Source organism: Ruditapes philippinarum, unplaced genomic scaffold (assembly GCF_026571515.1).
Source record: "Ruditapes philippinarum isolate M1 unplaced genomic scaffold, ASM2657151v2 ctg7965_1_1_1_1, whole genome shotgun sequence".
Classification (NCBI taxonomy): Eukaryota; Metazoa; Mollusca; class Bivalvia; order Venerida; family Veneridae; genus Ruditapes; species Ruditapes philippinarum.
Genome location: NW_026851946.1, coordinates 31,377 through 58,820, shown reverse-complemented (window position 1 = coordinate 58,820; position 27,444 = coordinate 31,377). Strand labels below are relative to the sequence as shown.

At 33.0% G+C, this 27,444-nt stretch overlaps 1 protein-coding gene across 1 annotated transcript in view; it reads left to right on the top strand.

Moving 5' to 3' along the window:
- LOC132743745 (uncharacterized protein CXorf38 homolog) overlaps positions 1 to 27,444 on the top strand; it is a 35,937-nt gene that overhangs the window by 3,143 nt on the left and 5,350 nt on the right. Inside the window, exons 2-4 of the mRNA XM_060732310.1 lie at positions 7,862 to 8,447; positions 10,498 to 10,656; positions 10,902 to 11,078. Coding sequence (XP_060588293.1) covers positions 7,875 to 8,447; positions 10,498 to 10,656; positions 10,902 to 11,078 — 909 coding nt within the window. The 5' untranslated portion in view covers positions 7,862 to 7,874. The remainder of the gene's footprint in view (positions 1 to 7,861; positions 8,448 to 10,497; positions 10,657 to 10,901; positions 11,079 to 27,444) is intronic.

Genomic DNA, 27,444 nt, shown 5'->3' with positions numbered 1-27,444 from the left:
TATAATACTTGCAATGATAATGACTGTTAGGATATTAGGATAAAAGTAATGCATACATTGCTTTGTTTAAGTGGCAGTTGCATACTGTGAAAAATGAACATTTAACATAATGTATTCATCCGACATCTTGTTCATATGTTACCTTTATCTTCATCTTCAAATGTATTTATCATACATGAGCTTCAAACCTCAGTCGTTATCATTAATTGATTACAAATAGTGGTTGTGACTGATAAACCTTGATAAAACGCTTTACAACGAGACACACTACTATGTTAAAACAAATAAACAAATCTAAACATAAAGATAATTTAGTCTGTTTTGGTATCAATTTCAAATGAATTGGAGATACTACTTAAATATACTGGTGTCATAAAAGAGATAATCTCGTTTAACATTACATGTATTTTAACAGCAAAGAGAAGACGAACAAGATGTAAATTGCACAATTTATTTAAAGATTTAACCAACATTACATTGTACTGAATGTACATGAATAATGCACCAATGCATAAGTGAACAATATAGTATATCACTTATCTTCTTAAATTATTTTTGGTCTAGAATTAAAACAGATACTATCAGGCATTCTGATCTGATAATGACAAATCGTGAATATATGCTTATGCAACTATGTTAGAAAATGCTTAAGCCGTATAAACTATGTTTTTTTGTTTGTTTTTTTTTTTGTTTTTTTTTGGTGTGATTATTGCCCAGGCCGTACTTATATTGGCTGATACTTGAGCTGTTATATTTTTTATTCTTACGCCGTTATGTTAGTTGATGATTGAGCCGTTATGCTTGTTTAATCTTAAGTTACAATGTTGAATGAAATAAAGGTCATTTTTTATTTACATTATTCAGAACAAAATTTATTCTATAGGACTCGTACATTATTCAGAACAATATTTATACTATTGGACTCGTACATTATTCAGAACAATATTTATTCTATTGGACTCGTACACAGCTGCAAAATCTATATCAGTCTCAGTAAGATCCTCCTACAATATAGATTTGACAGCTGTGTACTCCTTCAATAGAATTTAGTATTGTACTCTTCAATGTAAATTCGTTTCAAAAGGAGTTTATGGAGAAATTGCCATATTTAAGGGAGAAAAAATAATGCAACTTCCCTATGATACAATATCAATAAATAGACGTGAAGTATTCTGATTTTGATGGAGCGGCTATAAATACATATTGTTTTGACAAATAAGCATTTATAAATATTAAACTTGTATAGGTGTAACATTTTACAAGGTTACGTTCATTACCATATTATATATAGCTTCTAACACTTATTTTAAGTTTAAACTTATTATGTAGCCAAATAATTCCAATTATTGAAATTGTTCGTTTTGGGATCTTTATCATTAATTAAAATCAGACGAAAGTTACATTCCAGCGTTTAGACGCACTAATGACTTTTCTGTCATGCAGGTGCATTACAGATTACATATTATATACCAGAAATGTGTTAAGAAAAAAGTCTTGCAGTGATTTGAAGATATTTGAGCAGGACATTTTGATATATGATATTCTTATATTGGCAATTATATTTATTTATTTATTTATTTACTTCAAACTGTATATTAAACACAGATAATTTAGCTCCATGATATTAAATAAGACACGGAACAAAATAATGAATTAAAACAAAAAATAATATGACATTGAGTTGCCAAAAACTTCTACGTAAAACATTTTGGAATCACTCCAATCTGAATTTGTTCTATTAAACTTGATAGTGTCCTAAAACAAAGAAAATTAAACATTCAAGAAAAAGTCGGAATCTGTACGGAAGCTTACACCTTGATAACACTACATAAGTAAAGATTTTTTAACATTGATTGGTAAGGTAACGTTTAGCAATTTAATGTTCGAAGTCTTATCATAAATTTAATATATGACGTTTTATAATTCCTAACCATTTATTTAACATTTTCTCATTTTCTTGATGAATTGTTGTCACAGATATATACATTGTAAAAAATCTATTTTTTTAAATTTGTATTCACATTTAATGTTTAAGCATCGAATACTTGACTTTATCTTTGCTAGTTTATCTCTTAGCAAACTAAGACATAGTAGCCATGAAATCCTTTATCTTACTTAAAATAAAATAAGGATATGTTAAACAAGTGTATGTTTTAATTTGTTTCAAAGGTGTTCTAAGTCATGTTTAGTCTCTTGATCGGCATTCCACACTCAAATAATTTGTTATCTACCAGTTCTAACTTCTTATCTGAACATCTTTGATGACTACATAAACTGCACAAGAAGGTGCTTGTTCGTAACTTGGTGCTAGGTGGGTGATTATATGTTAACTAAGAGTGAATATGCTGCTCTTTATGGTACAAGGTGGGTGAGATACGTTAACAAAGGCTGAATATGCTGCTTAAGACGGTACTAGGTGGGTGAGATATTTAAACAAAGACTGAATATGCTGCTTAAGACGGTGCTAGGTGGGTAAGATATGTTAACAAAAGGCTGAATATGCTGCTTAAGACAGTGCTAGGTGGGTCAGATATTTAAACAAAGACTGAATATGCTGCTTAAGACTGTGCTAGGTGGATGAGATATGTTAACAAAAGGCTGAATATGCTGCTTAAGACAGTGCTAGGTGGGTCAGATATTTAAACAAAGACTGAATATGCTGCTAAAATTAAGACTGTGCTAGGTGGGTGAGATATGTTAACAAAAGGCTGATAGGTGGGTGAGATATGTTAACAAAAGGCTGAATATGCTGCTTAAGACAGTGCTAGGTGGGTCAGATATTTAAACAAAGACTGAATATGCTGCTTAAGACTGTGCTAGATGGATGAGGTATGTTAACAAAAGGCTTAATATGCTGCTTTTAAGACAGTGCTAGGTGGGTCAAATATTTAAACAAAGACTGAATATACTGCTTAAGACTGTGATAGGTGGGTGAGATATGTTAACAAAGACTGAATATGCTGCTTAAGACAGTTCTAGGTGGGTGAGATATGTTAACAAAGACTGAATATGCTGCTTAAGACAGTGCTAGGTGCGTCAGATATTTAAACAAAGACTGATTATGCTGCTTAAGACTGTGATAAGTGGGTGAGATATGTTAACAAAAGGCTGAATATGCTGCTTAAGACGTTGCTAGGTGGGTGACATATGTTAACAAAAGGCTGAATATGCTGCTTTTAAGACAGTGCTAGGTGGGTCAGATATGTAAACAAAGACTGAATATGCTGCTTAAGACTGTTTTAGGTGGGTGAGATATGTTAACAAAAGGCTGAATATGCTGTTTAAGACGTTGCTAGGTGGGTGAGATATGTTAACAAAAGACTGAATATACTGCTTAAGACTGTGCTAGGTGGGTGAGGTATTTTAACAAAGAATGAAAATGCTGCTTAAGACTGTGTTAGGTGGGTGAGATATGTTAACAAAAGGCTGATTATACTGCTTTAGACAGTGCTAGGTGGGTCATATATTTAAACTAAGACTGAATATGCTGCTTAAGAATGTGCTAGGTGGGTGAGATATGTTAACAAATACTGAATACACTGCTAAGATATATGTTATATGTGGATGTGACATTTTAACAACGACTGAATAGACTGCTTTAGACGGTGCTAGAGGATTGAAATAATTATGTTAACATAGACTCAATATACTGATTTAGATGGTGCTATGTGTGCGAGAGCTGAGAGCTTCTTTCGGGTAATATTTGGAGTAGACTGGCATATATTGTATAACCCAAACTGCACGCGTAAACATATTTCCAAATTAAGTAAAATGAAATGTTTAAATCTTGTCATCATCCATACAATTAAACATTAAAGAACAATAATTTTGTTGAAAGTAGTTATGGGAAAACTATTTATCTTTGTTCAAACTTTCAATCAAATTTATTCAATTGAAATTAGATGATAAAAAGATATATGCCTGCTATTGTCTTCTCATTATAAAGAAACAGCACAATATTGCCTAAAATAATTGTTCGCAGAGTCTCGTTGGCCCTTTTTTTACTTAAGAAAATGTAGGAAAATATTTAGTGTTGTAAAATCTTTCTATAATTTAGTAGTGTTCGTTTACCGTACGCATGCACTGTAAAATTGGAGAAAATCAGTATGGCGGAAAATAGTCCAGGATAACATAGGCACTCGGTTCCACAACCTTCCATGATTTTAATTTCTTTTAAAAAAAATCATTTCATGTATATAAAATAAATAGTATTTTATATACATAATATGATTTTTTATAAAGAAATTATAATAATAGAAGGTTGTGGAACCGAGTGCCTATGCAGGATAATACAAGAGTTTTACAAGTAAAATGGTTTCCTGCGAGGAACATTTTTAATGATATAAAGATATTTTATTTAACTATTTTCAATATTGTTTGGGAGGGGGGTGAATAAACGTTTGTATCAGGAATATAGTTGACAATAATCGATCAATATAGAAGAAGGTCTTTGGAAACTGGTGACCGTTGAAGGCCTGAGACCGGAGAAGGTCGAACATAAAACAATTATTTCTTTTTAAGAAAATGATTAAATACCATTTTCTGAATAATTCTGAGCAAAAAAAATTGTTAAAATAAACACACAAGTTTACGCACGAGTAATATCTCTATTTAGTATGGCAGATGCCACTACACATATTTTAATTTTGTAGATTTTCAGTATAAACAATTGATTGTTTGTTATAATTTGAGATAAATATTAAAGAAACATTGATTATTTTCAAACACATCATTCAAGTTTTTCCACCTTAAACGGTAAAATAATTATAGAAAATTAGAAATATCACGTAATAGTTTTTTGTTGTTAATTAAATGTAATTCGGACTAATTCCCTAGAGGTAAATCCGTAACGTCGGCACACGGTATTTAGCTACGTTTTCGAAAAGGTCAATTAATTAATCATGTACGGATTACAGATCACATGCTCCTCTATGTACCGAAAACAGGTCACGTGCTCCTCCGTGCCTCAAAAGTTAAACGCGTACCAATACCCTGCGGTCTTCAGACCGCAGGGAATAAAAAGAAACTTTCGCAAAGTATGTGCCAGTTGTTCAAGGGTACCACTTAGGTGTACACACTTATATACATGTAGTAGCTAGTAAAACTCGTTTTTTGGCAAAATCGGTATAAAAGCCCGATATGTTTATTCGTAAACAGGACATTTCGGCCCCAAACCAAATCGGTCCCGGGACGTTTCGGCCCTTTTCCGCGAGACGTTTCGGCCCTACTATATAGCACAGACAATTAATTAACAACAATAAATTTAATTACAATTAAACAGTCATGACACTTTAATTCTTTAAATAATTATTTATTATCTTTTGATCTCTTGAACCATTTAGATATATATACGTTAATGTTTTTAAAGGTGTAGCAAAAAATAAAGGCAGGTTAATCCTTAATTTATAAAACAAACCACTAAAACTTCTTGATTAAGAAAGTTAATTACAATTATTTCTTAGAAAACATTATTTTTTTTATCTTGATTAAACTATAGGCCTACGTATTTTTTCAAGGTGTAACTAATTAACTGTGTATAGCTTTATGTAAGTTATATCAGAGAAAACTTCAAAAGATTTAAACAAAACGTTTACTATAATCTCCTGATAATATTTTTAATTATTATTGTTATTAGATAATGATAGATGCTAGATGTTTTAAAAGTGATTGAAAGACTGAAATCAAATTATACTGGTTTCCTAGCAGTTTCCGTCCCCTAGCAGTTTTCCGGCCGTTTATCATTTTCGTCCAGTACAGTCTATTTTTACAAGTAAGGCATCCACATTACTTCATCAATCAGAGAGACATTTGTTTTCTATGCTAAACAGCATTTGAAATAGTACAACAATTTATATGTTTTGAAGTTTTGCCTGTTATTAAAAGTTACGTGAGAGAACTTGCGACTTTCAAAAATAAGCAACACCTAGGGAATTTTTAGTTAGAATATCCATGCACAATAACTAAGACCCCATTTTAGGTAAATAAATACTTCGGAAAATAATTTTGACCACACGGAAAAGGTTGGGAAGTTCTGTTTGTCTGATAAAACCATTTTAACATTGCTTCTTGGTACTGAATTATATTCAAAATAAAACATGTCCGGAAAACTGCTATGCATTTTTGAATAAGGTGAAAAAAGGTGTTACATTTCAGGCCTATATTCCAATTAAAAAGTAAAATGAAAGTGCAATATTAAACACATGGCAATGCTGGACAGGTACCTATTTTTGTCCTGTTAATGTTGTGTACCCCTCCGTAGACTGATTTTTATTTTATTTGTTAAAAAGTGCGATTTGTGTCCGGAAAGTTGAAACTGCTAGGAAACCAGTAAATGCTATGTACCTGCTATATATTTATTAATTAGTTTAATCAAACAATGTTGACAGTGACAAAAGAATTATAAATATTTTGGCTTCTGTTTTCTTTTCATTGTAAAATTACATGACCGAATGTAGAAGAGGTATCATAAATCTTTCAAGGTACTTGAAAATTGGCGTTCCACTTCATGAAAATTGTCATTTATGATTATTATAACTATGAAATTTTGATATACCGGTTTAAAACATAGTACTTATTCTGGGGCCGATTTGGTAAAGGGTCGAAACGTCTTAGTTAATTTTGGGCCGATATGTCTTGGGGCCGAAACGTCTCAAAATCGTTTATTCAACGTAAAAATCGAGTTTCAAAAGGATTGAAAAAACTGTACTAACATATCTACTTTCAAACTTGGAGAAAGTGTCTTTTTTGTTTCAGTATATTTTTTTCTTAAATTTTGAAGAAATTGCAATAAGAACCTTGAAAAGCTTGTAACTTTTAAGTAAATTACTTTTTACTTAAATGAAATGTTAACATAACAAATAAAAAATAATAAACTCTCTTACGGCTTAGGTAAATTACCAATGTTTTATCAATTGAAAACGAAATTTTGAATTTGGGGGCTAATAATCTTAAAAAGCAACAAACATTAATTAGACTTTTGTTACGCTCTTCATTAAATGAATTTCTAATATTGATTAATATTAATTTATTGATTAATTGTAAAACAACTGGTCCTATTGTATTGTGTTAGAAATGGCAAATTATCTTCCCCTATGTTTATTCACAGGGGCTTGACATTTTATCAATAATTGAAAAAATATAAGCAAATAATTAGAAAATAACGGCAAATAAACCCCTCTGAATAAACACATGTAATTAAACGCCTTTTAATAACTTGATTCAAGAACTTTGCCTATATGTGTATAGTTAAAAACTTAAAAACTCTTCTTAGAGCTACAGCTTAGATATTTATCATGAAACATCTTCAAATGGGTACCATGTTTGTTAAAATAAAAGCCCCTTGGTTAAAATTGGCCACGCCCCGGGGGCCTATATTCAGGTGAGCGATTTCAGGGCCATCAATTGGCTCTCCTGTTTAGGAACACATCATATTAACCCTTTCACTGCCATAGGGACGGCTTATGCGTCCCTGTTATTTTCGGCGTATTTGCAATATGGACGGCTTTTGCTGTTTCTATAATAATCATAATAATGATAATAAATTAATAATAATAATAAAAATAATAATGAATATAAAGAAAATTATACCATCGACAATAATTTTTATTATACTAACATATTTGGAAAGATATATAATTATTATAATGCTAATAACAAATAATAATAATAATTATATTAGTTAATAGATAATAGTAATTTCTTAGGAAACCCTCAGCAAATTAAGGTGATCAATAAAACAATAACCCTCTGGCAGCGAAAGGGTTAACCCGGTATTTTTTTACTTTGAATTGCAATCGAAGACCATAATTATTTATTTACATAAAATCTAAGTTAAACATAATCTTTTTGTTGGTTTGCTTAGATATTGATAGAGTATGGCGCATCAACTTCATTTAGAGAAGGAAAAATACAGACAGTGGGTAAAGGCTGGTTTAGGACTTGGATATTTAAAGGAGGGACTGGCACCATTCTGTAATGACATAGCTGTCCAACAACATAATGATATCTTACAAACCATTCGTTCTACAAAATCACTACCATCAACTGTGACGTGTGGCAGCTGTCGAGTTGAAACTCTAAAGCCAGACCATAAGCCATTAGGGAATGCTAAAAATAAAGTTTGTCCTCTTGGGCAAGTAAAATGCAGCTGTTGTTTTAATGGCAAAATTGCTTGTCCGAACAACATATGTGGCGCCATCTATGACTATATTGTGCAGCATCATGCCTCTACACCACCTGCACCAGACTGGAAAAATAGCAATGCTCTAAATTGGTCAACAGACCCGTGGAGCATATGCAAATGTTTTATAAATGCTCCTGGGTACAAGGACATGACATCAGCAGTCGATACAGATTGTACTGGGTTGCTGCATGTTATCACAAATAACATATATTTTCATAATAATATTGGAGGCCTTGTTACTGGACCAAACAATCTTTTTTCAAAGGTAAACCCATTTGTATACTAAATATACTCTCAATCAATTTCATCAAATTTCAGGTATTTTATGTAAGTGAAAAATATTCTTGATTACTCAAACACATATGTTTTTTGATTACTAAACTTGATTACTATCTATATTCAGCACCAAAGCATAAAAAATGTATATTAAGCTATCAGTGTAATTATGTAATTAAGTGATGCACACCGAGAATTTTTTTTTTCATAAATGATTTGAAAATCATTATGGATAACATTTTAATTGAAGGTAGTTTGTTAATATTGACTTTTATGAGGTACGTTATTATGTAAATGATTTGTGTTTTGTTTTAATATCAAATGAATATAGAATCCGGTAAAAATATACATACATGTATCTTTTATCAAAATACCAATTCAGTATCCATTTATTATGTAAATGTATATAATTTCAACTAAACTTTTTTTTAGCTCACCTGTCACAAAGTGACATGGTGAGCATTTGTGATATCTTTTTCGTTTGGCGTCCGTCCACCTATACACTTTTACTTTAAACAACATCTCCTCATAATCTGCTAAGCAAATTTTATCCAAACTCATAGAAATGTTCCTTTGGTAGTCAACTTTAAAAATTGTTCAAAGAATTAAATTGATATGGCAACCGAAAGAAAAAACTGTAAAAATCTTCCTTTAAAACCCAAAAGAGCTAGAGCTTAAATATTTGGCATGAAACATAATAGGGGGGGGGGGGGGTCGGGGGATGTCATTGATTTTCCTTATTTGTCTATAGTAAAAACTTTAAAAAATCTTTAAAAAAAAAACAAATAGTTAGAGCTTAGATATTAAGCATGAAACATCTTCTAGTGGGTGTCTATCAAGTTTGTTCAAATTAAAGCACTGGACTAGGGTCAAAATTAGCTGCGCCCCAGGGGTCATTCTTTTTCCCTTTATGTATAAACTGTGAAAAAAATCTTCTTAAAAAAACCCCAAAGAACCAGAGCTAAGATATTTAGCATGAAACATCTTCTAATGGGTGTCTACAAAGGTTCAAATAAAGACCTGGGGTTAAAATTGGCCATGTCTCGGGGTCAATTATTTTCCTTGTATATGTATAGTAAATACTTAAAAAATCTTCATTTAAAAGACCCAATGATCTAGAGTTAAGATACTAAGCATGAAATATCTTCTTATGAGTGTCTACAAATGGGTTAAAATTGGCCCGAGGGAGCATTGCTTTTCCCTATATATGTATAGTAAAAACTTGTAAAAATGTTCTTCTGAAAATCCCAAAGAGCCAGAGCTTCAATATTTATCATGAAACATCTCCTAATTGGTGGTCAAGGTCACAGCATGACCTAGAAGCAAAACCGTGTCCGGCCCTTTGTTATTTGAAGACGGATTTTACAACTATATCACAGAAATGACTACCATATTGAGACAACATGTCGCCCGCAACATTTTGGTCACTACCTTGAAAGTCAAGGTCACAGCATGACCTTGAATAAAAATTGTTTCCAGCCCACAACTTTGTTATTTGAAGTCGGATTTTATTTTACAACTATTTCACAGAAATGATCACCATATTAAGACGAGGTGTCTCGTGCAACTTTTTGGCCCCTACCTTGAAGGTCAAACATGACTATGCAGCAAAATTGTGTCCGGCCCATAACTTTGTTATTTGAAGTCGGATTTTACTACTATTTCACAGAATTGATCAACATATTGAGACAACATGTCACGGGCAAGTCGGTTGATATATCTCATTGAGTAAAGTGCAGTGCAAAGAACAGTAACTCTGCTTTGCCTAAGTTTGGAATTATCACACTTTGAAGTTTGTCTGGGACATTACTGTGAAACTACAAAAGATAAAATTTTCTGTGTCCAAAACCTAGTCGGGGAGCATCACCCGGTTCAACCAGCTCTTGTTGTTACAGTGGAAAGTTCAGTAATTCATGATTGAAACAATTAGGATACTTTCTTAACAGTTTTAATTCTCATCTAGTTTAGTTTAGTTTTATTGCTTAACACAGTATAATTATGTGTGTCTGTTGAACTTAGTTTTGTTTTACATTCAATAGGTACGTCAGTATAGAAATGAAATTTTCCACTCTAGCAGCATGGAATTAGAAGAAAGTGAGGCTAATACTTACTTAGATGACATGATTGCAGTTCTACAAGACAATAAGGAACTTGTACATCAACCAGCTGCACAACAAGCTGTATTGAAACTTCAAGATGTAAGAGTATATACATTTGTAATTTACTTATGATATCAGTTTGAAATCTTTAAAGAGTTCACTGTTCAGTTATAATTATTTTTATTAAGAATTCAAGATAAATTTTAGTGTAATCGATTAGATCAATTGAGATAATTTCAAATTTATGTTTAACCTTATATATAATTTGTTGTGTAGGAGTGTTATAAATCACATAGCTACATTTTTTCTGAAGAAACTATTAAAGAATTGATATTTTTCATTAGCTGAAGAAGAGGGACTTCATTATAACTACTGTAGACTTTGATGAAATTCTGGGACAAATCAAGGAAGAAATGAAAAAAGTTCTAAAATCAATTGAAGATGCTCCAACAAAAGAGGAATATGAGGAGCTTAAAAATACATCTATAGAACTTGAAGCCCAGATATTCAAATTAAATGAGGTAAACTTAACATTTCTAGTGTTTATTTCCAGTTATATACTGGTACATGCCTTGCATACAACATTGTTTTTAGAGAACTTAGTATGTTTATTTCCGGTAAATATATTTGTACTTCTATTCCACACAACCATGGTTTTAAGAGAACTGTTTGTTTCTGGTTGATATACCGGTACATGCATTCCACACAACCATGGTTTTAAGATAACTGTTTGTTTCTGGTTGATACAGGTATATGTATTCCACAAGAGAACTTTATAAGTGTTTTCTCCCAGGAATATATTTATACATGTTTTAAATACAACATGGTATTAAGAGAGGACTGTTTGTTTCCAGTTGATATACTGGTACATGATTTCCACACAACCATGGTTATAGAGAAATAATTATTGTTTCCAGTTAATATATTAATACATAAATTACATACAGCCATGGTTTTAGAGAATAATGGTTGTTTCCAGTTAATAATCTAATACATGAATTACATACAGCCATGGTTTTAGAGAATTAATGTTTGTTTCCAGTAATATTCTTATACATGAATTACACACAACCATGGTTTTAAGAGATTTAATGTTTGTTTCCAGTAATATACTTATACATGAGTTACATACAACCATGGTTTTAGAGAACTAATGTTTGTTTCCAGTAATATACTTATACATGAATTACACACAACCATGGTTTTAAGAGAACTAATGTTTGTTACCAGTAATATACTTATACATGAATTACACACAACCATGGTTTTAAGAGAACTAATGTTTGTTTCCTGTAATATACTAATGCATTTTAGCTCACCTGTCACAAGGTGACAGGGTGAGCTTTTGTTATGGCTTTTCGTCCGGCGTCCGTCCGTCGTCCGTAAACTTTTACTTTAAATGACATCTCCTCATAAACCACAGTATAACATAAACAAACTTCACAGGAATGTTCCTTTGGTGGTCTCCTTTGAAAATTGTTCAAAGAATTCCATTCCATGCAGAACTCTGGTTGCCATGGCAACCAATAGAAAATTGTTTAGCTCACCTGAGCACAAAGTGCTCAAGGGTGAGCTTTTGTTATCACTCTGCGTCCGTCGTGCGTCTGTGCGTCATGCGTCCTTCAAAAAATGGCGTCAAACTTTTCAAACAACAACTCCTCCTAAACCACATCGCCAATTTCAACCAAACTTTACAGAAATGATCCTTAGGTGGACTCCTTTCAAAGTTGTTCAAAAATTTAAATTCCATTAAAAACTCTGAATGCCATGGCAACCAATAGGAAAAACTTAAAAAATCTTCTTTTAAAAATCCCTAAGAGCTATAGCTTAGATATTTGGCATGAAACATCTTCTAATGAGTGTCTACCAAGTTTGTTTAAATCAAAGCCCTGGGGTCAAAATTGGCCCCGCCCCAGGGGGTCATTGATTTTCCCTATATGTGTATAGCAAAACCTTAAAAAATCTTCTTTGAAAAAAAACCAAATAGCTGGAGTTTAGATATTAAGCATGAAACATCTTCTAGTGAGTGTCTACAAAGTTTGTTCAAATAAAAGTCCTGGGGTCAAAATTGGCCCCGCCCCGGGCGTCATTGATTTTCCTTATATGTGTATAGCAAAAACTTAAAAATCATCTTTGAAAAAACCCAAATAGCTAGAGTATAGATATTAAGCATGAAACATCTTCTAGTAAGTGTCTACCAAGTTTGTTCAAATAAAAGCCCTGGGGTCAAAATTGGCCCCGCCCCAGGGGGGCTTTGATTTTCCCTATATGCATATAGTAAAAACTTTAAAAAAAATTTCTTTTAAAGAACCCAAAGAGCTAGAGCTAAGATATTTAGCATGAAACATCTTCTAATGAGTGTCTACCAAGTTTGTTCAAATAAAAGCCCTGGGGTCATAATTGGCTCCGCCCCAGGGGGTCATTGATTTGCCCTATATGCATATAGTAAAAGCTTAAAAAATCTTCTTTTAAAGAACTCAAAGAGCTTTAGCTAAGATATTTAGCATTAAACATGTTCTAATAGGTGTCTACCAAGTTTGTTCAAATAAAAGCCCTGGGGTCAAAATTGGCCCCGTCCCAGGGGGTCATTGATTTTCTTTATATGTGTATAGCAAAAACTTAAAAAAATCTTCTTTGAAAAAAACCAAATAGCTGGAGTTTAGATATTAAGCATGAAACATCTTCTAGTAAGTGTCTACAAAGTTTGTTCAAATAAAAGCCCTGGGGTCAAATTGGCCCGGCCCCGGGCGTCATTGATTTTCCTTATATGTGTATAGCAAAAACTTAAAAATCATCTATGAAAAAACCCAAATTGCTAGAGTTTAGATATTAAGCATGAAACATCTTCTAGTGAGTGTCTACCAAGTTTGTTCAAATAAAAGCCCTGGGGTCAAAATTGGCCCCGCCCCAGGGGGGCTTTGATTTTCCCTATATGCATACAGTAAACTCCGCTTATAACGAACTCGTTGGGACATTCAAAATCTGTTCCTTATATCCGGGGTTCCTTATAAGCATATAGCGAATTAGTTCCTTGTATCAGGAGTGTTTATAGCGAACAGATTTACATATAACGAACTGATTGTTAAACATCGTCCGCCATTTTTAAGAGCATTTGATTAAGAATAGTCATTTATTTCTTTTTTTAGACACAATACCCGAGAGCGTACATTTTAGAATTTGAAAATCCTTTGCTATTTCAGTTTTAGTTTTACTCCCTTTCTCAATTTTTCATAGATCATCATAATATTATTTTGTTTCTTAACTCAGTGTTTTTCGTTTTCTTTCAATGAATAAGAGTAAACGAGATTTTCCATTTTTCTTTTATATTGAATATCTTCTATTACATTTTAAGGGTGACTTTAACTAATGAAATATATAGATTTCTTTTCATTTCAATCAAGCATACTTTGTAGTTTTCTGTGGATTATGTTTGCAAGCATTCGTGATTATGTTGAAAACCGATAATTCCTTTACTCGAGCAAAATTAATAAAGAAAAGAAATTATAGAATAAAAGGAATTACCGTTTTATCTTTGTGACAAGAACTCAAGCTAAAAATATCCTAAATAGAAAACTATTACAAACTTCTATACAAAATCATTTTCATATATTGAATTACATACAACAATAAACGGTACATTCCGCGAGTGTTATTCCGTGCCAATAAAAACGAAAATTGAAAATGCAGGATATATTGACGAATAGCCGATATTTGGAGTTTGTTATAAAAGTGTAATTTAATGCACTTTTAACTAAATTGGGACTAAGAAATGAGTTCCTTAAAAGCGATAATTCCTTATAACCGTGTTCGCTATAACCGTATATTTTTATATTAAATAAAGAAAGAAAAAATTCGGGCCAAAATAAATTGTTCCTTATAACCGGAAGTTCGCTATAACTGTGTTCGCTATAAGTGAAGTTTACTGTATAGTAAAAACTTAAAAAAGAACCCAAAGAGCTAGAGCTAAGATATTTAGCATGAAACATCTTCTAATGAGTGTCTACCAAGTTTGTTCAAATAAAAGCCCTGGGGTTATAACTGGCTCCGCCCCAGGGGGTCATTGATTTTCCCTATATGCATATAGTAAAAACTTAAAAAATCTTCTTTTAAAGAACTCAAAGAGCTAAAGCTAAGATATTTAGCATTAAACATGTTCTAATAGGTGTCTACCAAGTTTGTTCAAATAAAAGCCCTGGGGTCAAAATTGGCCCCGTCCCAGGGGGTCATTGATTTTCTTTATATGTGTATATCAAAAACTTAAAAAATCTTCTTTGAAAAAACCCAAATAGCTGGAGTTTAGATATTAAGCATGAAACATCTTCTAGTGAGTGTCTACAAAGTTTCTTCAAATAAAAGCCCTGGGGTCAAAATTGGCCCCGCCCCGGGGGTCATTGATTTTCCTTATATGACAGTGTATAGCAAAAACTTAAAAATCTTCTTTGAAAAAACCCAGATAGCTAGAGTTTAGATATTAAGTATGAAACATCTTCCAGTGAGTGTCACCAAATTTGTTCAAATAAAAGCCCTGGGGTCAAAATTGGCCCCGCCCCAGGGTGTCTTTGATTTTCCTTATATGTGTATAGCAAAAACTTAAAATCTTCTTTGAAAAAACCCAAATAGCTGGAGTTTAGATATTAAGCATGAAACATCTTCTAGTGAGTGTCTACAAAGTTTGTTCAAATAAAAGCCCTGGGGTCAAAACTGGCCCCGCCCCAGGGGTGTCATTGTTTTTAACTATATGTGTGCGCTATAAGTGAAGTTTACTGTATAGTAAAAACTTAAAAAAAATTCTTTTAAAGAACCCAAAGAGCTAAAGCTTAAATATGCATATAGTAAAAACTTAAAAATCTTCTTTTAAAGAACCCAAAGAGCTAGATTTAAGATATCTGGCATGAAACATGTTCTTATGGATGTCTACAAACTTCTATACAAAAAAACTGGCCCCGCCCCAGGGGTGTCATTGTTTTTAACTATATGTGTTCTCTATAAGTGAAGTTTACTGTATAGTAAAAACTTAAAAAAATTCTTTTAAAGAACCCAAAGAGCTAAAGCTTAAATATGCATATAGTAAAAACTTAAAAATCTTCTTTTAAAGAACCTTAAGAGCTAGATTTAAGATATATAGCATGAAACATGTTCTTATGGATGTCTACCAAGTTTGTTCAAATAAAAGCCCTGGGGTCAAAATTGGCCCCGCCCAGCGGGTCATTGATTTTCCCTATATGCATATAGTAAAAACTTAAAAATCTTCTTAAGAACCCAAAGAGCTAGAGCTAAGATATTTAGCATGAAACATTTTCTAATGGGTGTCTACCAAGTTTGTTCAAATAAAAGCCCTGGGGTCAAAATTGGCCCCGTCCCAGGGGGTCATTGATTTTCCCTATATGCATATAGTAAAAACTTAAAAATCTTCTTTTAAAGAACCCAAAGAGCTAGTGCTAAGATATTTAGCATGAAACATCTTCTAATGGGTGTCTACCAAGTTTGTTCAAATAAAAGCCCTGGGGTCAAAATTGGCCCCGCTCCAGGGGGTCATTGATTTTCCCTATATACATATAGTAAAAACTTAAAAATCTTCTTTTAAAGAACCCAAAGAGCTAGATTTAAGATATTTAGCATGAAACATGTTCTAATGGATGGCTACTAAGTGTGTTCAAATAAAAGCCCTGGGGTCAAAATTGGCCCCGCCCCAGGGGGTCATTAATTTTCCCTATATGCATATAGTAAAAACTTAAAAATCTTCTTTTAAAGAACCCAAAGAGCTAGATTTAAGATATCTAGCATGAAACATGTTCTTATGGATGTCTACCAAGTTTGTTCAAATAAAAGCCCTGGGGTCAAAATTGGCCCCGCCCCAGCGGTTCATTGATTTTTTTATATGCATATAGTAAAAACTTAAAAATCTTCTTTTAAAGAACCCAAAGAGCTAGAGCTAAGATATTTAGCATGAAACATCTACTAATGGGTGTCTACCAAGTTTGTTCAAATAAAAGCCCTGGGGTCAAAATTGGCCCCGTCCCAGGGGGTCATTGATTTTCCCTATATGCATATAGTAAAAACATAAAAATCTTATTTTAAAGAACCCAAAGAGCTAGTGCTAAGATATTTAGCATGATACATGTTCTTATGGATGTCTACCAAGTTTGTTCAAATAAAAGCCCTTGAGTCAAAATTGGCTCCGCCCCGGGGGTCATTGGTTTTCTTTTTGTGTGTATATAGCAAAAACTTTGATAAAAAATAGCTAGAGATTAGATACTAAGCATGAAACATCTTCTTGTGAGTGTCTACAAAGTTTGTTCAAATGATAGCTTGGGGTCAAAATTGGCCCCGCTCAGGGGGACATTGATTTTCTTTATATGTGTATAGCAAAGACTTAAAAATCTTCTTTGAAAAAACCTGAATAGATAGAGTTTAGATATTAAGCATGAAACATTTTTAGCTCGACTTTTTTTCTTTTTTTTTTAAAGTAGAGGTATTGTTATAGTCAGGTCGGCGTTGCTGTTGCCGTTCCCGTCCGAAAACTTGTACCTGGATCATAACTTTTTATATGCCCGTAAGAATTTCGGGCATATTATGTTATACCCCCTGGCGTCCATCTGTCCGTCCGTCTGTCTATCTGCACTCACAGGACAGTAATTATGTGGCTAGAGGGACAATAGGTAACTGTTCTTTCTCTTTGATGTCATTCATTCCGTAATGCTTTTATGTGGCTATTTTCTTTTGCGTGGCTAAAAAGAACAATAGAGAGAACACTAGAGTAGCCACATAATTACTGTCCTGTGAGAACATCCGTCCGTCCGCACTACCGAATATGGATAGGGGGCCATCTAACTGTAAACAGAACAAAAGAGAACAATAGAGTTCATTCCGTAACAATAGAGTGGGGGCCATTGGCCCTCTATTAAACAATAGAAAAAAAACAATAGAAATGGCCCCTTATTCCATTTCGGCCGGACATTCGTCCGTCCGTCCGTTAGCAATTTGGTTTCCGGAGCATTACTTAAGTTCCATTTGGCCCATAACATTCAAACTTTATAGGATGATTGCCCATATTGGGTAGAAGACCCCTATTGATTTTAGGGTCACAAGGTCAAAGGTCAAGGTCACTATCACCTTATAACTAAAAACAGTTTCCGGAGCCTAACCTAAGTTTCATATGGCCCACAACATTCAAACTCCATAGGATGATTGTCCATATTGGGTAGAAGACCCCTATTGATTTTGGGGTCACAAGGTCAAAGGTCAAGGTCACTATCACCTTTAAACTGAAAACAATTTCCGGAGCATTACTTAAGTTCAATTTGGCCCACAGTGTTCAAACTTCAAAAGATGATTGTCCATATTGGGTAGAAGACTCCTATTGATTTTGGGGTCACAATGTGAAAGGTCAAGGTCACTATTACCTTAAAACTGAAAACAGTTTACAGAGCATAACTTAAGTTCCATGTGGCCCACAGTGTTCAAACTTCATAGGCTGAATGTCCATATTGGGTAGGAGACCCATTTTGATTTTGGGGTCACAAGGTCAAAGGTCAAAGTCACTATTACCTTAAAACTGAAAACAGTTTCTGGAACATAACTTAAGTTCCATTTGGCCCACAGTATTCAAACTTCATAGGATGATTGACCATATTGAGAAGGAGACCCCTATTAATTTTGTGGTCACACGGTCAAAGGTCAAGGTCAGTATTATTTAAAAACTGAGAACAGTTTTCGGAGCATAACTTAAGGTCTATTTGGCCCACAATATTCAAACTTCATAGGATGATTGTCCATATTGGGTAGAATTCCCCTATTGATTTTGGGGTCACAAGGTTAAAGGTCAAGGTCACTATTACTTTAAAACTGAAAACAGTTTCCGGAGCATAACTTAATTTCTATTTGGCCTACAATATTCAAACTTTATAGGAGGATTGCTATTGGAAGGAGGTAATACTTTATTTAATTTATGTAATGGTAATGTCTTACAAATGCTTCATCCTTAATATAAAAAAAGAATACTTTCGGGCATATAATGCTCCGCCAAGCGGTGCTCTTGTTTATTTCTTGGTGTATTGTCTTCATACTTGGCCACAGCAACCCTTGGGACAAGACCTTTCAGTAGACCACACTTACCTTCACCTTCATCCATAAATGACCTTGACCTTTAAGGTTAAAAGTCCAATTTTTGCTTGTTCATGCTGTTATTGACTGTAACTTTGTTATTTTTGAATGGATTGTCTTCAAACTTGAACATAATAATCTTCCAGGATATCCCTTAAAAATAACCTGCCAGTACTTGACCTTCAACTATAAATGACCTTGATTTTGAAGGTCAAATTATTGAAATTTTCAATTTTTTTGGCTATTATTGGCTGTAACTTTGTTATTTTTGAATGGATTGTCTTCAAACTTGAACATAATTATCTTCAGGGATATCCCTTAAAAATAACCCGCCAGTACTTGACCTTCAATTATAAATGACCTTGATTTTGAAGGTCAAATTATTGAAATTTTCAATTTTTTTGGCTATTATTGGCTGTAACTTTGTTATTTTTGAATGGATTGTCTTCAAACTTGAACATAATTATCTTCAGGGATATCCCTTAAAAATAACTAGACAGACCTTGACCTTCACTCATAAATAACCGTGACTTTGAAGGTCAAATTATTGAAATTTTCATTTTTTTGGCTATTATTGGCTGTAACTTTGTTATTTTTGAATGGATTGTCTTGAAACTTGAACATAATAATCTTCAAAGATAACTGTTAAAAATATACCGAAAGACCTTGACCTTCACTCATTAATGACATTGTCTTTGAAGGTCAAATTATTGAAATTTTCATTGTTTTGGCGGTAACTGACTGTAACTTTGCTATTATTGAAGGGATCAACGTCATATTATAACAGATCATTCTTAAGGACCAGACCTCGTTGTTTATCAAACCCAAATTTGCTTGGGCTCTTTAATGACCTTGACCTTGAAGGTTAAATTAGTGAATTTTCTCAGATTTGTGCATTATATTTAAATGACCATAATTATTTATTTATTGGTGTGTGTGTGTGTGTATATATATATATATATTTACAACAACAAGAATTGCGTCATTGTTTCTATTTATAGAATTGCGTCATTGTTTCTATTTTTAGAAATTGCGTCATTGGTGCTATTTATAGAATTTGCGTCATTGTTGCTTATTTTAGAAATTGCGTCATTGTTGCTATTTTTAGAAATTGCGTCATTGTTGCTATTTATAGAATTTGCGTCATTGTTGCTATCTATAGGAATTGCGTCATTGGTGCTATTTTTAGAAATTGCGTCATTGCTGCTATTTATAGAAATTGCGTCATTGTTTCTATTTTTAGGAATTGCGTCATTGTTGCTATTTATAGAAATTGCATCATTGGTGCTATTTTAAGAAATTGCGTCATTGTATCTATTTTTAGGAATTGCGTCACTGTTGCTATTTATAGAAATTGCGTCATTGGTGCCATTTTTAGAAATTGCGTCATTTGTGCTATTTTTAGGAATTGCGTCATTGTTGCTATTTATAGAAATTGCGTCATTGGTGCAATTTTTAGAAATTGCGTCTTTGGTGCTATTTTTAGGAATTACGTCATTGTTGCTATATATAGAAATTGCGTCAATGTTTCTATTTTTAGGAATTGCGTCATTGGTGCTATTTATAGAAATTGCGTCATTGTTTCTATTTTAAGAAATTGTGTCATTGTTGCTATTTTTAGAAATTGCGTCATTGTTGCTATTCATAGAAAATGCGTCATGTTGCTATTTTTAGAAATTGCGTAATGTTGCTATTTTTAGAAATTGCGTAATGTTTCTATTCATATATATATACAAAATATATAAACAAAACTAATGTGACAAGAGAGAACAACTAAATTTATAAAAAGGAAACGTTAAGATATGTTCAAACCTTTCTATGTTTGCGTTTAAAAAAAGTAAAAAGTCGAACGTTGCCCCCGCCCGGCGGTGGCTCTTTTCTAGTAAGTATATACAAAGATTGTTCAAATAAAAGCCCTGGGGTCAAAACTGGCCCTGCCCCAGGATTGTCATTGTTTTCAACTATATGTTTAAAGAAAAAACTTTAAAAATCTTCTTTTGAAAAACCCAACGAGCTAGACCTTAGATGTTTAGCATGAAACATCTTCTTTTAAATGGTTGTCTACCAAGTTTGTTCAAATAAAACCCCTGGGGTTTAAACTGGCTCTGCTCCAGGGGCCTACATACAGGTGAGCGACTTCAGGGCCATCATGGCCCTCTTGTTTACATACAACCATGGTTTAAGGAAAACTAATGTTTGTTTCCAGTAATATACTAATGCATGTTTTACATAATGCTTGGTTTTAAGATTCTGTATTTATCTATTTTATGATCACATCCGTGTTATTTGTACCGTGAAGCGGCTGTAAAGAGTCTCCCCGTACATTTAATCAATGATGTTATATTTTTTATCCTTGAAGATCGTTCAGCATGACATTATTGTTGTGCTTATGGTATTTTTAGTTTCAACTTTTCGGCATTTTCTAGTTGGGTCAGGTTCCAATATTCCTACTTGAATAATGTTGAATCACCCTTAAGATATGTTGCCTGCTTTTTAAATTTGTCTTTTGACGTCTTATCTGTGATACGCAGGCTTCATAACCTCTGATCCCCTTTCAAAATTCCATTTTATTTAGTTCCGCCCATTGTTTTCTCATGTAGGGCACACGCTTTTATATGCCTGGAAGAATTTCGGGCATATTATGTTATACCCTCTGGCGTCCGTCCGTCTGTCTGTCTGTCTATCCGAGCAAACATTTGATTATTATGAGCTTCATTCCGTAGTTAAATAAAGAACAAAATCTCATAAAATTCAAATTAAGAGCTATTTTTGGTTTTTATGAGCTTATTTTGCTTATGATTGTTGGTCCGGTGGTGTTTATGAGCTGATTTGCCTCATAAACATCAAAAGTTGATACGTCAGTCTTTCCGTCCATCCGTCCCCTTTTCTTGTCCAGGACAACAAAGGTATCAACATGAAACTTTGTAGGTAGATAGATCTCATTGAGTAGGTGTGCAGCGCACAAGAAAAATAACTCTGCCTTGCCTAATTTTTGAATTATTCCCCTTTGTTTATTTTTACACTTTGAACTTTGTCCGGGACATAACTCTAAAAGTTTTAGAGGTATCAACATGAAACTTTGTAGGTAGATAGATCTCATTGAGTAGGTGTGCAGTGCTTAATAACTGTAACACTGTCTTGCCTACTTTTCGAGTTATTGCCCTTTGTCATTTTGACACTTTGAACTTTGTCCGGGACATAACTCTAAAATTATAAGAGATATCAACATGAAACTTTGTAGATAGATAGGTCTCATTGGGTAGAAGTGCAGTGCTTAAGAATCAGTACACTGCCTTGCCTTATTTTAAGTTATTGCCCTTTGTTTATTTTTAGCTCACCTGTCACAAAGTGACAGGGTAAGCTTTTGTGATCGCTTTTCGTCCGGCGTCCGTCCGGCCGGCGTCCGTCCGTAAACTTTTACTTTAAATGACATCTCCTCATAAACCACTAAGCCAATTTCATCCAAACTTCACAGGAATGTTCCTTTGGTGGTCACCTTTAAAAATTGTTCGAAGAATTTAATTTCATGCAGAACTCTGGTTGCCATGGCAACCGAAAGAAAAAAACTTAAAAATCTTCTTTTATAAAACCAAAAGAGCTGGAGCTTAGATATTTGGCATGAATCATCTTCTAGTGAGTGTCTACCAACTTTGTTCAAATAAAAGCCCTAGGGTCAAAATTGGCCCCGCCCTGGGGGTCATTGATTTTCCCGATATGCATATAGTAAAAACTTGAAAAATCTTCTTTTAAAGAATCCAAAGAGCTAAAGCTAAGATATTTAGCATGAAACATCTTCTCATGAGTGTCTACCAAGTTTGTTCAAATTAAAGCCCTGGGGTCAAAATTGGCCCCGCCCAGGAGGTCTATATACAGGTGAGCGACCTCAGGGCCATCATGGCCTTCTTCTTTAATATATGGATCTAAAATATTGATGTGTCGCATGTTAAACTTGTTGGGACGCCGGGAGTAGCTCCCCTTACCTACCAGAGAACGATTTGTAAACAACCTTGCTTAACAGTAACTCTTACAGTCATAAAATAAAACATTTTTCAGCAGTTAGTTCCAAAATAAAATGATATTCATTGCAGGCAAATTTCTGGCTGCCATATAAGAGAAAAGTTAGGCTTTGAGGGGGGGGGGAAACATACTATTTTGAGGGGGGAATGGGGCCAAATTTCGCCGAATATTTTGATGAAAAAAACACTGACTGGAAAATTTAAGTAATGCATTTTCCCCCAATTTTTAACAAAATATTGCTATTGTTCCCAATTCCATGGGTATGGGTCATGTTTCCAAAATCCTGGAAAACAAAACCCTGAAGTTTCCTCTTTTCTCAGCACCATGACAACCGTTTCCTGCGATCAACCTCCCGGATAGTCAGTTTCTTCCTTGCTACTCGTCGCCTAAATCCATGCTTATGTAAATAAAATTGTAATGTCCTTTTAGCTAGTGGCCTGTCTCTGTTTTTCTTTAAATTTAGTTGTTATATCTTGTAAACTGTCTCTCCTATTCATTTTAACTAACCTTTCTAACCTCCTATACTCCCTTGCTGTCACAGTTGATTTTCTACCACTTTTTGGAATATTTTCTATAGAATCTCTCTGCTCAATTCTCTTCTTTAAATTTCCAACGGTCGATTCAGGCACATTTAAAGTATTTGATACACAATCCATTGTTTTACCTTCTTCAAATAATTTTTGAGTATTTTTTTTACCACTGGCATCAATGAGGGAAAATAGTGAATAACCTCCCCTGAGTACTCCCTATAAATAGATAGGTCCTAAGCTATTGGATTACTCGGACTTTTTCGCCTATTTCTTTGTAGCAAACTTAATAAATTAGAGCTAATTATGATCATTTTTTAATAATCAGATTAAATATTGCGATAAGATGTAGAATCTGTTGACATAAATGAAACATTTTTTTCTTAAGGTTTACATATTTGTTGATGCATGTGGAAATAATTGAGTAAGACATATCAACCTGTTTTACATAAAACGATAAAAGCAAAGGATTCCAAATATTTGGACCTACTTACATTTTGGTTAACCTCGGTTTTTATCAAGGGAAGATTATCCACTACTGTCCCCCATTCTTTTCCTGTCCGCTCGATGTTTAATTTTCGTTCTTTAGATTTACTTAAAAACGCTGCCGACGAAGCAAATAACATGATGTAAGAAACGTCACATTTCTTAGTATTCTAAAACTTACCTACAAAAAGCCTGTTTTTATTTATAACTCGATTAACCGAGTACACATTGGACTCATTTATTGACAACGCTGCACAGTGACGCGCCGCCATTTTGTCCGTATATATATTGCTCTATACTGTACTTAATACTAGGAGCTACTTTGTACCGGGAATGTCCAGACATTACAAATAATACTTACATAAGAAATTTCTTTTGTATGCAAGTGTTTTCATATTAATTTCATACAAAATATGGCACATTTTGAAGAAAATTGAAAGTTTTAATAACGCTAATCACATATATTTGTTTTTTACGCATAAAAACCAGTAACGATTTGGACCCAACATATCATATTTTGAATGTGTGTGCAAATGTTTATCAAATGTTTACCCTTTTACTGTGTGATAATTGATAAATATTGAAATTTGAATAGAATTTTAGTATCATTAGCAGTAATGGACCATTAAAGTATGTTTTTAACTTTTTATTGATTGTTTAAAAGTCATTCTCGGTATCAAGTACTTAACAACAAAGATGGCTGCCACTCATATGAGGTTCTTTTTGATTCATAGTTAAAAATTATTTTTGGTCATGTTTATCTTAAAATGGTAGCTTCTGCAGTAAATATTAAACTATTTTATAATAAAAAACTTCTGTATTATATGGTGGCGGGCCGGTAGATAGTACAACCAGGATATATCTAAATTTAGTCCAAACAGTATTTCGTTGTTATATTTACATATAAGTCTAAATCCTTTGATTTATAAGTAAAAAGTCACATTGTGTTGCTTGGTGTGAAAAGCCAGTTGAGTTACTGTATTTCACATAGGTTTTTGATTTGTAAATTGAGTCATTGAACAAAATATGAAATTCTGGCCCAATTCTATTTTGATTCTATAAATTAATGATCTTTGAACAGTTGATACAAAGTGAGCCATCTGAAAGTATAAACTGTTATGTTTAGGAAATAGATTTTTAGCTCAACTATTCAAAGAATATGGAAAGCTATTATAGTCGCCCCGGTGTAGGCGTCCACGTCAGCGTTGGTTAAAAATTTTTTGTAAAGTTATTGCTTGAGATATTAAATTGAAATTTACAATACTTTTTTATAGTAACAATGTACATCAGTTTGCAAAGTTGCATAACTCTGCCTGCAATATTAGAAGAATTATGCCCCTTTAATACGAACAAATATTGGTTAAAGGTCTTAAGAACTATCAAAGATATTTACTTGAAACTTTACACATGTACCACGGATTTATATTACAGGGATCGGACACTCCCAGTTAACCCTATATATAAATGCTTAAATATCTTGTCGTGCACCCGATAAAGGTACATCGATCGATAATATACCGGCGCTAAGCGTAAATGCCCGTTCGCAACGGATACCTACTTTACAAAATACCATATAGCTTTTCTATTTATTATCCGATTTTGGAAATTTAATTTTTATTTTGAAGAAAAATACTTGTTTAATTCAAATATCTAATTTATTTTTTAAAGGTACAGTTTATCTGTCCGCAACGACGATTAACAAATTAACTTGACGAAATCCGCGGTGGAGCCTTGCTAATCCGAACCCTTCTAATCCGGAATCCTTTCTTATCCGAACGAAGTGTTCGGTCCCGATTTTATTCCTTCTATTTTCAATAGTAAAAAACCTTTCGGATCCGGAACCTGTCTACTCCGAATTCCGGACGATTTTTTCATTTTTTGTTCTTATTTTACTCTAAAATTTACCTCTCTGATCCGAACAGATTTTGCCAAATGTCACACCTTCATTCAAAATAACAAATAATCGCACATCTTGCAGGTGTTAACATACACCAAACTGATAAGTGTTTTTTCGCTTGATTAATGGGTGAAACATATGATCTGCGAAGGTCTGAAAATTACACTTAGCTTGCCTTGATATCTTCTATAATTGCTAAATTGATCGTTTTTCGTCGGCTTCTATAAATATTTTGATATAATGCAATAGAAATATCTTTTAATCCTTTGTATTGGATTCAATGATACGTGATTAAGTAATGAAAGTTAATGGAAACTGTCAGTGGATTCGGATAGTCGCTGAATCGGATAAGAGTAAACAACAATTGACAAATGCTGGTACGAATATCTAATCATGTCTCGGCCTCCTGTTTAACATCGTTGGTTAACTTACCCTTGAGGACATAATATTTTTCCTTAATTATTTATTTTTATTTCTTTATTTTTGTATTCACATGTATTAAAATGAACGATAAGAGACTGCAAAAATAGAATATCTAAATTGCAATTTCAAATGCGTTCCCGTTTTCTCTTCTTGAACTATTTTGCAAATAACATGAAAAAAACATGTAAACAAACCCTCTAATTCGGAAATCTTTCTAATCTGGAAACCTTTCTAATCCGAACTTTTCTTCTGGTCCGGACGAGTTCGGATTAGACAGGTTCCACTATTTGAAATTTATTAGCACGGTACCATAATAATTTCAATTTCAAAATAAAAAAGAAGCAGATGTAAGTTATTCACAGATGATTAAAGATGAAATATTTAAGATTTATTTGGTTATGTTGTCAAATTTATTAACGCACAATTGTTTTACGGGTAATGTATTGCTGCCGTTACAATTCGCTCAACACGTGAAGAAAATTTATTCATTTTTTTTAGTTCAAAATATTGCCGAGATTGTCAATATTAGTGAATATTGCCATATTCTTAGAATATCCAAATTTCATTCATCATTTATATCATTATTATTTTTTGTGAATATGTTTTCAAATGTCGGTGCAGTGAAGTAACAGTAAAGTACCCTAGTGTGGCCGTCTCGATTCCGGCCTTTTTAATGTCACTCGTATATTTTAATCCGTATAATTTAATTATTCTTTTTATTTCAATGCCTGTAGAAAGATATTTCTGATACTTTTTTATGTTACGCTAGAAAAACAATAAAAATCTTTACACTTTGACTCAGGATTTTGCGAAAAAAATGAACATTTGATTATTTTTACACATCGCTTAAATTTCTTTCAAGTTCAAGTTTAATTACTTTTGAAGGGGGTAATTACCAGGTTACAAGTGATAATTGACAAATTTTATTTTCAAACTTTCATTACCAGGTTACATGTGAGAATTGCAACACTCAATCTTCAAAAACAAATAGAATTTGAATGTATATTTTGTATGTGCGCGGTCTTTAACTACAGTCCATGGCATGTGTGATAAGAAAATGATTCTGAAGAGGATATATATAAATACAATGTAAATCTATTTTCTTTATTAACATTTATATATGAAATTAAAAATAAACAACTCAATTTGTATAGTCCTTTCTTTGAAAAATAATGAAAATAAACATATGACAAATAAATCATTTGACGTAAATTGTGAAGGATAACTATTAAAAAAATCTGTTTCAAAATAAAAATAATATTATAAAACAGCTGTTCTGTATGCCAAAAAAAGTTTCTTCCTTGCCAATCTAATGAATTCATCTATATATGAACGCTTATGTAAAATGATCTGAAAATATATTAAATACACTAAAAAGTAGAATTATCAATATTTACTATATTTATACTAATAAACAGGTAATTCAAATAAAAA